At 50.6% G+C, this 14,236-nt stretch overlaps 1 protein-coding gene across 1 annotated transcript in view; it reads right to left on the reverse strand.

Moving 5' to 3' along the window:
* Nucleotides 1–3,706: 3,706 nt before the first annotated feature.
* The window catches only part of LOC144946201 (angiopoietin-2-like), a 35,440-nt gene continuing 24,910 nt past the window's right edge, over nucleotides 3,707–14,236 (reverse strand). Inside the window, exons 5-9 of the mRNA XM_078875043.1 lie at nucleotides 13,777–13,910; nucleotides 12,128–12,229; nucleotides 9,255–9,421; nucleotides 5,325–5,455; nucleotides 3,707–4,373 (exon numbers count right to left, since the gene is read on the reverse strand). Of these exons, the coding sequence (XP_078731169.1) occupies nucleotides 4,204–4,373; nucleotides 5,325–5,455; nucleotides 9,255–9,421; nucleotides 12,128–12,229; nucleotides 13,777–13,910 (704 nt within the window). The 3' untranslated portion in view covers nucleotides 3,707–4,203. The remainder of the gene's footprint in view (nucleotides 4,374–5,324; nucleotides 5,456–9,254; nucleotides 9,422–12,127; nucleotides 12,230–13,776; nucleotides 13,911–14,236) is intronic.

Consider the following 14,236-nt stretch of genomic DNA (forward strand, 5'->3'; position numbering starts at 1 on the left):
CGAGCTCTTAAAGCGTGATTTTTTTTAAATACCCTTTTGTAGAGCGGAAACTCTCCTCGTCTTTGTGGCGATGTGGGGGGGACAAACGTCACAGATCCTATAATCCTTAAAAATGTACTCCACTCGTTCACGGGAAAAAAAAAGTTTGCGTATAATTGTAAATATGAAGGATGGTCGCGCGGATAATACGAGTGTTCGCGGACCCTACAGCTCCCGTGGATAATAGGATTTGCGGTTAATAGGATAGCGGATAAGAGCGGGGTTCTACTGTATTCAACATTGACAGTGCCCAGCCTGTACAATTCATACGTGTTCGAACCTCGAACCGCGTTGGAATCTTTATGCAACGTCGAGATTTTAGGAAAAGTAACAAAATAACAAAGCAATCTATGATTGTGTCTTTACACACAAAGCGAACGCATCTTCCCGATAAGGTTCCTCTCGGAATTGTACTCGTTGCACACAATACTAGTGTGCGAATAAATCTATTATAATAGAGCTTGTACAATGAAAACGTGGTAAGTGGAATTAAATTACACGTACAGTATAAAAATATGCAATACAATAAGCGAAAAGCCCTTTTAAATTGAGTGCCACTATTGCTAATAGAAGCAACAGTGTTGTAAACATTGCGGAAAGCACATCGGCACACGTTAACGTACGAATTGTCAAATAAAATACACGTGAAAAAAATAGCTAAGGAATTAAACTCGGTCTTTAGTACCTCCTCCAAGCCAATTTCGATCGCTGTTACTGAAACGGGGCATGTGTGCCAGATTCTCCAAACGCGGCCACCACCTCTGAGATACAAAAAAAACTAAGGCACATCACGGTAAAAAGATGAAGAATGTCTCACAATGCTGCGAGAGTGGAGAAAATGCATGTGTATGCATCGGCATGCGCGGTGCATTATTGTTATTATGATTACGCAACTGACAATAACCGAGACTTACAGATTCCCAGAACAGCAGCTACCTCAACGAAAGGACAATCCTGGGAAAACTGGAACAGGTGGCAACCCGATCACTAGATTACCATTCCTTCAGCTACAACCAGCACTCAATTTATAATTTGATATTCTGTCTGGAACGCTGCGTGGGCTGGCTTGGAGTAGGCTAATCATGAGGCACTGCCACTCGAGTACAAGCTATGCTACTCCATAATCATCCCATATCATTGTACCCTATATTCATAGGGCATCTGGGCTACCATAAACACTATTTACGCAAGTTTGTTGCACACCACTGGACCAGGCACACCACCGCACACACCACACCACCACCGCACACACACTACCGCACACACCACACCACCACCGCACACACACTACCGCACACACCACACCACCGCACACACACTACCGCACACACCACACCACCGCACACACACTACCGCACACACCACACCACCGCACACACCACACCACCGCACACACACTACCGCACACACCACACCACCGCACACACACTACCGCACACACACCACCGCACACACCACACCACCGCACACACACTACCGCACACACACTACCGCACACACCACACCACCACCGCACACACACTACCGCACACACCACCGCACGCACACCACAGCACACACCACTGGACCAGGCACACCACCGCACACACCACCGCACACACAAACCACCGCACACACCACACCACCACCGCACACACACTACCGCACACACCACCGCACGCACACCACAGCACACACCACTGGACCAGGCACACCACCGCACACACCACCGCACACACAAACCACCGCACACACCACACCACCACCGCACACACACTACCGCACACACCACACCACCGCACACACACTACCGCACACACACCACCGCACACACACTACCGCACACACCACCGCACGCACACCACTGCACACACCACCGCACACACAAACCACCGCACACACCACACCACCACCGCACACACACTACCGCACACACCACCGCACGCACACCACTGCGGTAAGTTGGGGACATAACTAAGGCGAGATGGTGGTGGCGTCCCAACAATAATTACCCAAAACAGCGTTCCGGGCCCGTTGCGTCTGAAAATATGAACTGGCTACAACGAAATCTACAATCCATAGCAATTCGTTCGGCTAACTCCACCCCTCCGGTTGAACTATGCTGGTGGCATCACGTAAACACAACCAGCACTACCATGAACTGGCAAACACGACCTACTGTTGGGGACATGGGCACGTAAAGATTCCCTCTGGGGTAAAAATAATAACAAACAAAACATCTAGCTGCTTCTTTCACAGTCTTGGGGAAGGCAACATATATGTTTGTAATGTAATGTACAGTTCTTATCCACTGCTGGATGAAGGCCTCCCCGCACCTGTCGTTCGTGGGGGTTGTGTGACCATACTTCACCATGCTGGTCAGGTGGGTTCCCAGAACTAGTTGAAATATCACACGCCGGCCACGTTCGGCGTGGCCAGGAAACTAAATCATGTCCCAGGGTTTACAGCACGGCACGCAAACAGCTGAGTTACCACTCTACCCCAACATATATTTAAGCTTACCACAATATAAACATAGTATATACCCTTTAATATACCAGAGCCTTACTGTATGTTATAAAAGTATTATGTGCATAACACTGACAGACAACACTAGCGTCACTTCAACTTAATGTGATTACATTGTACAGTATCTCCGATTTTAATAACTCCATTCTCAATTAAGACCTCTGAAAACTCGGGGGGTTTTTTCAAACGAAATTCCTCTTTGCTCTGCTTGCTCGCTTGCTTTGAGCCACTCCGCAAAATAATAACCTCCCTGGGGGGATGTCACCAAATTTAAATGTTTTAACACCAGAACGTGGAAGCGAAAAGAACCGAGGCTGTTTTTTTTCCCCTTCCTCTGACACAGCCCCTGGTCATGTGCAGCCAATTATATCACGCCGTTCAGCCGCAAACAGGGAACTCACTCGGAATTCTCCGAGCGAAGTGAGCGTGACACACACACCGAAGCAGAGCGCGTACCAGAAAAAAAGGGACCCGCTTCACCGTGTGGATCCACAACAGTGCAAGGGTCTGAATTAACCCAATCCCGCTGATTCTGAATTAACCCAACCCCGCTGGTTCTGAATTAAATCAAACCGCTGATTCTGAATTAACCCAACCCGCTGGTTCTGAATTAACCCAAACCGCTGATTCTGAATTAACCCAACCCGCTGATTCTGAATTAACCCAACCCGCTGTGATTCCAAACAACGCGGCGGTCACCGGCTCAGGGGTTTGCAGCGTACATTCCTGCCATCAGATCCTAAAACTTTAAACGGCTAAAACTTTTTTTCATTTAATAGGTAAGGGCCCACTGAGCTAACCAGCTCTTTTGTTCCGACGCGACTTGGCCCACAAATGATAGCTCAACTAAGCGGCTTGTCATGTGGAAATTTATAGAAATACTCTAAACACATGTTGATGCTAAATGTGGAGGGAAAAAACCGAAGGACCTGGAGAAAAATCCACACGACCACGGCGAAAACATGCAAACTCCAATTACACAGGCGTCATTCAGGGTCGGTATCGAACCCACAACCTCCTGTATACTAGGCGAGGTAGTTAACATCTCACCACCGTGGCACGCCCCTTATCCCCCGCGACTGACCCACCCACCACCCCCCCTGCCCCCCCCCCGCCCTTCACTGCGAAGGAAATGCGGTCGTGAGAGCACCCCCCCCCCCCCCCATGGAGATGACGTAGAGCGCGCGGTCCTTCGCGAAGCCGAGAAGCTTCTCCCGCCGCATTAGGTGGATGCACCCTGGGGATAGCTGCCAAACACCCCTCCAGCCAAATGTCGTGCAAGCCCGGCACCATCCCCTGCTTCCTGTCGGCGGTGGGGAGCGATAACTCCGCGGCTTACGAGAGCCGCCCGATCCTCGTGGTCGATTTGAAACTCGGAGGGAAATCTCGAGCCGACTGAGCCGGCGACGGTTCCTGACGCAGGGTTTTCTCTACGAAGGAAAACGGCGACGACAGCTCGCGTTCGTAAAAGCGCCCGTAACGGAACAAAAACCTCCTTTTTACTCTTCGTCACAATGAGACGTTGCTGCCATTAACTGCTGACCGACAAAAGCACGAAGAAGAAGAGGATGAGGAGGAGGCCGGATATTGAGTCACGGCGACTTTTGCGCCACTGGTGACTCTCTGTATGGGAAGGAAGGCTGCCTCGTGCCGGGCTTAGGACGGCTGAAAGTCGGCGGGGCGGATCTTCATGGTGGTGGTGCGCAGGGAGTAGCTGGAGCCCTTCCAGTAGTGCCACTTGACGCCGTTGAATTTGCCCGTGTGCATCCCCGACATGTAGTACATCCCGTTGAGGTTCGAGGGTCCGCAGGCATCGAACCACCAGCCTGCAAGGGCAAGAGAACGGGGGGAAAGCAATTTGTCACCGCATGCGAGCGGAATGAAACGTCTATTTTGTGAATCGTGATTCAAGCATACTGCGTGAACGGTGGTGAGATCACGTGGCGTATGTGAATTGTGTCACAATATGCTATACATCTCCCGCAACGAGCACTCGGTAAGGTGCGTTAACACACCGCCGCTGGGCGGGCAGATCCCACCGGTTGTGGTGCCGGCCACAAATCACCATCCCCCTCGTGTGCCGCGCCACATTTGACAGCCGCTTGCTAAAAGCTCTCTCCCAATAGTCTAGTCAGCGCACCACCAACCCAACAGTTGGACTTCTGGCCACGGCTCATGCGATCCGGTCCTGGACTCCTCCTTCACCAACCCGCTTTGAGCAGCGCGATGAAGTGTGGTCAAGACTGCCCTCATGACTGACACAGGATGGGGAGGCATTCATCCAGCAGTGGACTGCCAAAGGCGCTGACACTTATCACTAATAAGACAACATTTTTACACATTCACACATTATTCACGTGGCTCTGCCATATTTGGTCTATGACGTAACAGGCTGCTTTTGCGAGACGCACCAACGCGCAGGAGACCACATTCAGCAGAATGGCCTCGGTGGAGAGCAGACTGTACTAGGGGTTGTGGAGACCACGGAGGGGAAGAAAGTATTTGGAGATGTGAGAGGTGACGGCGCTTTCTAGAAGAAGAAAAAAATCCCACGATGAGGGACGTTTGAGACACGACGGACGTTTGGCTAAAAAAAAAAAACGTCGGCCGGGTGTCTCAGGGGGAGCGTGACTGCGGCGGGCATCCCGAGAGCTCGGGGAACTGGCACCCGGATGGCATGGGGGGTGGGGGGGGCATTGCCGAAGCTGGCGATGTTGGCGCACCGGGGCGGTGGTGGAGTCGGCGGGGGATTAAGTTTGGTGGGCAGGGGCACCTACCGCCGGTGGCGAACTGAGAGCACTTGCAGACGCAGTTGTCGTTGTCCACGTCCTTCGTGCTAAAGCCGATGCCCGACTGCCCGATGCTGCTTAGCCGCCCGGCCGTGCCAATGTAGCCCTTGTGGAAGATCCTGCAGAAGTACGGAGCGAGAGCGAATTGGTCATTCAGCTTTGATTGGCGGCGCCCGTCGTTGGGAGCGACGGCGAAACCGGAGCGGACGTCGCCCGAGTGTCGAGGTGCCCCCGGCGCACACCGCTCATGCTGATGTGGCAGTCGAGACGTTGTTCATGAAAAAACATCGGTCGCTTTTCCCCTCCAGCTCCCCCCCACCCGTCTATAAAACTATAAAAAAAAAATTACCAGGTAAGGCCGACTGAGCTATACAACTCTTTTTCAGAAGTGACCTGGCCACAAATCATAGCTCAACGAAGTGACTCATCGTGTGTACATTGATAGCAGCCACATTACTCCACACGCACGTTGATTCTAAATTTGAAAGAAAAACCCGGAGGACCCGGAGAAAAATCCACACGACCATGGGAAGAACATGCAAATTACAAATATACAGCGGGCGTCAGGGTTGGGATCGAACCCACGACCTCCTGTATACTAGGCGAGGTAGTTAACATCTCGCCACCACCGCGCCCTACCGAGGTATATGCACAGTTAATTCATGCTGAAAAGTTTAAGGTGAAGCACTGCAATTTTGATTTGCTCGTGACAGACAAAGGAGGAGGGGGGGGCGCCTCTCTCCTGATTATTTGGCCTCCTATTCCACGCTGACTGTCGTGCCGGGATATGGAATCGAACCAGCGACCTGTAGATCTTAAGTGCAGCATGCCAACCATTACACTGGGACAGAATCCTGTACGCACTTAATGAGATATACATACCCGCAACTCAACCAACGGCAGTGATTTATTGAACTCGCGATCATTAGCTTTGCGCGTAGGAATCACTTTTTTGCCAATTGACGTAACTTCGTTCTAATTTGAAAGACGTTCCATTTTACAGATGGCATATGAACACACAGGCACGCGTTCGCAGATGTGCGTGCATAGTGCTCATGTTTTGCTTTGCCATGACGCGAATCATAAATTATTGTGTCCGCGGCAGGAATTTCATTTTGCAAGCCTGGCAAAAACGTGTACGGGTCTGAGGCAAAATCATTTGGATATCACGACGGATACGGCTGCTTAGCCTCAAAGCGGCCCATCATGATGCTGACATTGAAATCTCTCTCTCTCTCTCCTTGTCACGTTTAAAAAGTAAAAAGGCACGAATGCATTCCGCCCCGAGAGAACGTTTCGCCGGCAGCCGCGCCCGAGGTAGCGTGTCATTTTTTTCTCTCACGAAGCGAAGCACTTGAATTAGCACGTTGGCTTGAATTGTATCACGTTCGGCTTTCGCGTGACGTATTATTCGTGACAAAAGTTTTCGTTCGCTGTGGGATCATCGCGAAACAAGACCGGGGCACGGCGCTGTGTCAAGCTACGCGGCGCGTTTAAAGGGACCGCGAGAAAGCACGATTGAGGTGCGTTTGTATTGGCCGAGGTTTCCTCCTCACGATCCCGAGAATGTCTTGTGGGGGGGGGGGGGGGGTGGACAAAAAATGTGTTTGCAATGTTCAGCCACCCGCCCCCCCCCCCCCCCTCTTTCTTTATACCACATGCCAAAAACATGACAGGGCCCAAGAGATGGTAGAACTGCGCACTGGGGAGATTTTAAAGACATTTATGAGACACTAAGTCTATGGGAGCGAAAGTACTTGCTCTCTTTAGAACAGTCGCGCCGGATTAAAATGAAAAAATCCTCCGCGTGATCGTGGATTTTTATTTAAATTTTTAACTTTTACTTACCGCCGGGTGTTTTTCGGTGGCTGCGATTCGCACAAACACTCGCGTTTTCAGGCCCAGTTTGTGGAAACGGCCGTAAATTTCCACAATTATTTCGCGAAAGAAAAAAGTAAAGTGTGAGGCAGACGGGGATGAAATGTGCCGCCACTTGCCCGCCCCCCGTTTGTCCTGAATTTATTTTCTTTAAAAAAAAAACTAAATTCGGGCGATACACAAATTCCTGTGACCTCCAGGGAAGCGTATTGTGGTGATGGAAGGCGACTGACGTGAATAAATGTGACTGCGTCGCGCTAAGCGGCGTGAGTCCTTGCGAACGACCGTACGCAAGCAAGACCGCCCCAGCGGCAACGACCCGCTTCGTGTTTTGGCTGAAATCACCGCTCACGCGCGTTTCCGTGGGAAGACGATGACAGCCCCAAGTCAGCGGAGCAAATAGCTTAGAATTTAGACGCTCGCTGATGGACACTGTAATAATTCACCGTATTAATGACTTGCACGCTAACGTCAGCCTTAAAATCGAATACGCAGCTGGCAAAGCATTGTGAAGGGTCAGGGTAAAGGTGCAGCCCTGCAACTGCTTTGCCCCTGTCACTACTTGCGTAGGAACCTCCTCCCGGAGAGGTCAATCGAGAGCGCATTTGGCCTCCTCTTCCACGCCGGTCACACATCTTGGAAGAGGAGGGAGTACCCACGTTTTGCCCCACTACACGCAACCTGCCGGTCGACTGCAGCATACCCATCAATGCTGCTGGTTGGACAGAAGCGGTGGGGATTGAAGAACATTGCACCGCAGAACCGCCGCGCTGTGAGGTCGATTCGAACCGACGACCTCTGGATTGCAAGTCCAGTGGGCTAACCAATTCACCACGGCAGCATCCCCCCAAGGCCTTGTACAAAAGCCCTATTGTGTTCAAGTATTTGGGCTCCGAATCACAGAGAATTCAGTGGCGATGCGCGCTGAGCTTGACGCGGGAGACAAACACCCCGAGCGTGTAAACCCTGAACTCTGGTGCTAAACTCGAGTCACGTGTCGGTTTAGTTCCTCTTGCGCCAGCGTGATGGAAATCACATGGGACGACAGGAACGCCGCATCACCGGAGCCGCGAACACTGGATTTATGGTAGGGGTGAGGGAGCCTTTTCCTCACTGAGGACCCAATAGGACTCTCAAATACGTTTGGCATGAGGCCACACTTACACACACACACACCTGGCCCACTTCTGTCACGGCAGGAGGGACCCTTGCAGTGACTGAGTACGCAAATATTTTGGAATCGCTAAATGAAAAAGCAGAAGCCTGGAATATTCCCCTCGAGGACCTGATTAGTGTGGCTAATATGATATCATTTGCAGAACGTTTATAAGCGTTAAGCCTTTACAATACCGTGTAGGTTTCCGAGGTTGTGCTGTACAGCGCTACAATGTGCTTTCGGGTTGTGCCGCGTCTTTGTCGGCAAGACATCTGAACAACGCGCAACACACATCAGAGAAAATCCAAGAAACAGTATTTGTATATATACTGGTTGAGGGTGGGAGGAGCCAAGGTAGGCTCTGAATATTATTTAACCTCACAAAATAATATTCAGGGCCTACCTTGGCTCCTCCCACCCTCAACCAGTATATATACAAATACTGTTTCTTGGAATTTCTCTCACTTGATACAGCTATCGTGCTGTGATGGTTCCACCTGAAGACGGAAGCTTGTGTTGCCTCCGAAACGTCGTGATTTTTATTTTATTTTACTTTTATTAATTTTAATTTTTTACCTACGTGACTTTACCGAAAAAACCTAAGAATATGAATCCTTGCAGTCACGAAAGCTTCAAATCTAGAACACATCAGAGAGTCGGCAGGTCTTATGTGGACGTATCCAGAAATAATAAAGTCCTGGGCCAGATATGTATGTATGTATGTTGATGTATATACATATCTCCCATGGGGCGTATATGCAACGAATCCCTGGGGCCACCTCTAACCCCGCGAGCTGCCGAGTCCCCAGCCCTGCCCACGACGTCGTGTTTTTTGGGGTTCTCATCGGTGGCGGTGACGGTGCCCCCCCCCCCCCCCCCCCCACCGGTAGTGCTGCTTCTCGGAGGCGACGGAGAAGCGCTCGTAGAGGGAGAAGGCGCGGTGGCCCTCCCAGTCGCCCAGCTCCACGCGCAGCACATGCGCCTGCTGGCTGCTCAGCTGGTGCACGTGCTCGTTCCCCAGCCAGTGCTCTCCCGCCGGCTCGCCGAACCCCTGCGGGGCACGCGCACGTTGCAACACACACGAGCGCCGATTTGAAGGGATGATGGCCGATGATTATGGATAATAACAGTGGCAACCGAGGGATGGAACGTATCTTCATGCCAAACATCCCAGAGTGCATCACAATAAAAACACAAAAAGCTGTCGCCCAATCAACGTAGGTCAACGTAGGATAACTAAAACGAACGTTGATAAATTTGAGTAAAGAGGTTTGATCATGCCAGCAGCCATTCGTGATATGAGTTCGGGCGGCGTTCCAGAGGCAGGGAGCCTAACAACTCAAGGCCCTTGCCTCCTCCTGATTACAGACGACTTCTAGAAACCAGCAAGAGGTCAGCAGTCACTTATCTGAAGGTGCGACTCGGTGAATACATTTCCTGTGAATTCAACGGCCCAATGCAATTTAAGGCCGTGTGTGTAGCAGAAGCTCGAAAAGTGTTATGGGTACCACGTTGCCACTGATGTTAGCCGTGGCCCGGAACCAAACTCAGGTCACAGGCTTTGTAGTGCCACCACATGGCAACAACATACAAAATACAAAGACAAAGATCCCCCGTATAGCCTTAACAGACTGTAGGGGCAAGTGCTGTTAGCGAGCACCTATAAAGGCCGGCATGGCACACGAGGGGGTGGGTGGCCAACACCACGCCCGGCCGCCTTTGTCTCTCTAGCGGCGATGTTTACACATCGCACCAGGTACTTATTTGAGGCTGAGTCGACCTAGGGGAGGCCCAGGACCGCTTCAGATAATCGTTGGCCGTGAGCGGGAATCGAACCCGGGTCGCCAGGTTCGTAGTGCAGCGCGCTAACCGCTACACTACCGCTCCCCACATACATAATACACATACATTCAAACACAAATTCCAGCTTTCATAATCCTTGCTGTGTGGTTGTGAGAATTGTTAAATTGCATAGCCTTTCACGACCTATATTATTCGCATTCATTAGTGTTTTCGCATCTATGCCAATTAGACACTCAAGAGCTGAGCTTTTGTTAATAGCTGAAGATGCTGGATGGAATTTGCAGCTAAACGTTGTGCAAATTTGACAACATTTTGCTTCCTCTTCTACATTTCTCCAGTTTTGCTGAAATACCAAATCAATTGGCACATTTTCCCACGACGTGACAACTTCACTTAACTTGTTCTGTCGGGTGGTGGAGGGTTATATTAAAAGATTTACATAGTATGTTATACCCCCCCCCTACACGATCAGAGCCAAAATAAACTAATTGTGAGAATCGTTATTCAACTCACCGGCGAGCAAGCTGAAACAATAACAACTGCCGCTATAAACGCTTGCACACCGCGTGACGATTTAATTTGTTTGGCTGTGTGAGGTTGTGGAGGATTTTATTGACATAATTTTGGTCAGATCATTACATGGCCTTACCCAAAATATTTTTCGTGATTTTTTTTACTTTTTTAAATTCTGTTGGCTGCGGCAACCTGCGTGTTAAATGATGCTTTCATGTAGCGAGCGAGCGAGGCTCTCGGGAAAAGAGCCGCCGTTAGAGAACGCCAATTATATTTGGCACCGCGCACGATGGTCTGGGGCGGGGGGGGGGCGGCGGGTCGATGTAGCGTGTGCCTATCTGGCGGCACCGTACCGCGCACCCCTTGCAAGAATTCAGCTCGACGCGTACTTCAGCAACAATCCGAAAGCGTTACGACTTTTGCTCCCGCTGCTTTGTTCCCTGCTCGCCCCCCCCGCCGCCACCGCCGCCCCCCCCCCTCCCCATTTCCTCCTGTAATGCAATCAACCCCGCTCGCCGGATTTGTACACGGGTTCAGCGAGAAACATCTTGTGCCACTCAAGAGAGGCGAGCCGGTTGACGACGCAGCAACCAAAGAGTAAAGCGACTCATTTCAAGAGGTTTCAAGTGAACCCACGAAGCATAACCTCAGGCAAACCCACGCGGTTTTTTTTTTGTGTTTTCAAAGACAGATTTTTTTTTTCTTTTCAAAACGCTCTCCGGGAATAGGGGGTTCAAGGACGATGCGAGGAGTCGCGTTTCAGATGTTCAAGCTGTGGTGCTGAACGCGCTGGAGCGGCTACCGCAGCACAAGCTTTCCGAAGTGCACGGCGCGATCGTTCCGCTCTCGCGCTTTGTGTGGGCAGTGGAAGCCTTTCCGGCTCGGGGGGGGGGGGGAGAGGTGGTAATTTTGTCGTCCAAAGTAATCTCATCGGGAACTAAAGCACAGCGGAGTTAATTGCCGCTCGCCCCCGCGTAATCTTAACTGCGCAATGTCGTAATCTGCGTTGGCCTGTAATTGCTTTTCATTGCCACGTCACTCTTTGTCAACGTTACGGATTGTCCATGCGGTATTGCTTTTTTCTAAATACATTTGCCATGTGCGCGTGCGTGTGCTCGGCTCCCAAGTGAGCGATGGCGTGCCGCGCGCGTGCGTACGCGTGCGTATGTGGGGAGCGGTGGCGTAGTGGTGAGCACACTCCGTTACGGACCCGGTGACCCAAGTTTGATTGCCGCTCGTGGCTAACGTCAGCAGCGAGGGATATGAAAACCAGTCCTGGACCTCCCGTAGGTCGACCCAATCAGCACTGGGGAGACAAAGGTGGCTGGGTGCAGTGCTGGCTCCACAACTCCGTCGTGCTCGATAACAGCACTTCCTCTAACCGTCTATGTTAAGCCATATGGTGGGAACTTTTGTCGAAGTTTTGCATGTGCGCTCTCACCAGCTTGTACTCTGCCCAGGTGCGGTGAAAATCCAGGCTGCCATCACTCCGGTGCTGAATCACGGTCCAGCCGCCGCCACTGGTCTCCATGTCGCACCACACCTGAGCCACAGGGACCGTCGTGCCAGCACAGTCAAAGGGCGCCGCAGAGATTCACACTTCCAGGTTCGTAGAGGCCAATCATTCCTTACATGGCCTAGAAGCACCTGGGCAGCAGGCAGGGCCAGATTAAGGTTATGAGGGGTCAAAGGCTGATAGGAGGGAAGGGCCTAAGTATGTACTACAATTTTGCAACGAAAATTGCGAAGTCATTAAACATATTTATTTACCTGTATAAAATTAACACGTTCATTCGACTCAAGGTAAATGCAGGAAACATACATCACTCACTACACTAATTTCTCCGAACTATTTTTTTCCCCTTTCAAAGTTCACGAATGATGATGTCATCGTATTTCATTGACAAATCATTTTCGATGGTCGCGCTACCGTCGCTCAGCCGTTAACTTCTATGTGGAATTGAGGGGCCTAATGGAGGGCCTACAACATATGAGGGCCTTATTAGCCTATGGGTCAATCCGGTCCAGAGCGGGAGGGTGGTGCAATGATAACACTTCACAACAAGAAGCGCCTGGGTTGTTCACCTGTTGTGTGCGTGTGTATCCACGAAAAACACACACACAATGTGACTGATATTGGCTAAACATCCCAATTAATGAAAATGTACCTGCAAATTACTCATTTGGGATTACACAGCAAAACCTTGCCCAATCCTACGCATACTTGATAGGACCCTCCTGCAAAAAAGTCTTGAGACTCGGTGAGGCTTTCCCGGTTAAACAAGCATCATAATAATAAAACATACAAACGATTATTGACACATACGCTTTTCTGCTCACAGGTTAAAGAAAAAAAATCTAGAAGTTTCAGCCATCTGGCCTTCTTCAGGAAATATCGAGTTTTTACATGAAGAAAGATCTGACAGCGTCATGTGTTAACAGCATCAGTTTAACTCCACCCATATGTTTCCACAGTATTTAAGAGGCAGTGGAGAACTTTTACTTCCAAAACAAACAGTGGGAGGGGATTTATTTAATCAGGTGAGGACCTGCCTAAATACGCATCAATCCTCTTGCAAGAGGACCTTGTAAGTGAGACAATGAAAGGCCCTATTATTATTTTCAAAGGAGCAGCGCTGCAATTGTGTGCCTACGCCTCTGCTGGCAGAAGGGTCTCCACTGGAGGGAGCTCGAGAGAGAAGCCCTCCCAGAGGGTGCTGTGGCCTCCTCTGCCAGACGTCTTGGTGTAGTACCCCCATTGATACTGCTGGGTGAACAGGGACGAGGGGAATGGGGGGGGAGTTTATTGCCCCATTGTTTAAACTTCCGCACAGGCAGATTGAATCTAACCAGCAACGTCCCGCACACGAATAACCATTACACAATGGTTCTGTATACCTCATTAACCTGCCCGCTGGTGAATGTATTTGGCCTACTGTTCCACACTCGCAAAGAAATTAAGGGGGTATAAATATTCGGTGTGGGTATGCTGTGGGTGTCTCTTAGCTATACACACACACATATATATATGCATAACGTGAACCGATATTCTGCAACGTTGGTTTACTTGTCGCAAGTGATAATATTGACCTGTGTCGGCTCGGAGGAGTTGGAGAGCTGCACGGTGTAGACGCCGCTCTTGGTGAGGCCTGCGCCGTGCACGTCGGCGCAGCTCTTGAAGGGGACTCGCTCCTCCTTGCTGACGGCGGCAGGCACAACGTGACCTGCCAACGTGAAACATTTATCAAAAGGCGGAGCCGATTCCGTCGAATCGCGCGCTACGCTCACGTGTCGGAAACATTCATCGCAACCGTTACAACTCCCGTTATTCTACCGCGTAGGTTTTCGCGGATGCGCCCTTCGTGCTCTCCCGATGCGAGATGTCAGACGTTTTACTCCACGTGGAGGGAGCTCCCTCGGGGAGTGAGTGGGTGGTTCAAACTTGGAACTGAACTCGGTTCCTGAAGTTGCTCCAAGCTCGTGGAGCAAGACGTTGCCAAACAATAAGCCGTACAACCAGAAAACGCATTCAGTCACTATGAATTTTTTT

This window comes from Lampetra fluviatilis, chromosome 2 (genome assembly GCF_964198595.1).
Source record: "Lampetra fluviatilis chromosome 2, kcLamFluv1.1, whole genome shotgun sequence".
NCBI lineage: Eukaryota > Metazoa > Chordata > Hyperoartia > Petromyzontiformes > Petromyzontidae > Lampetra > Lampetra fluviatilis.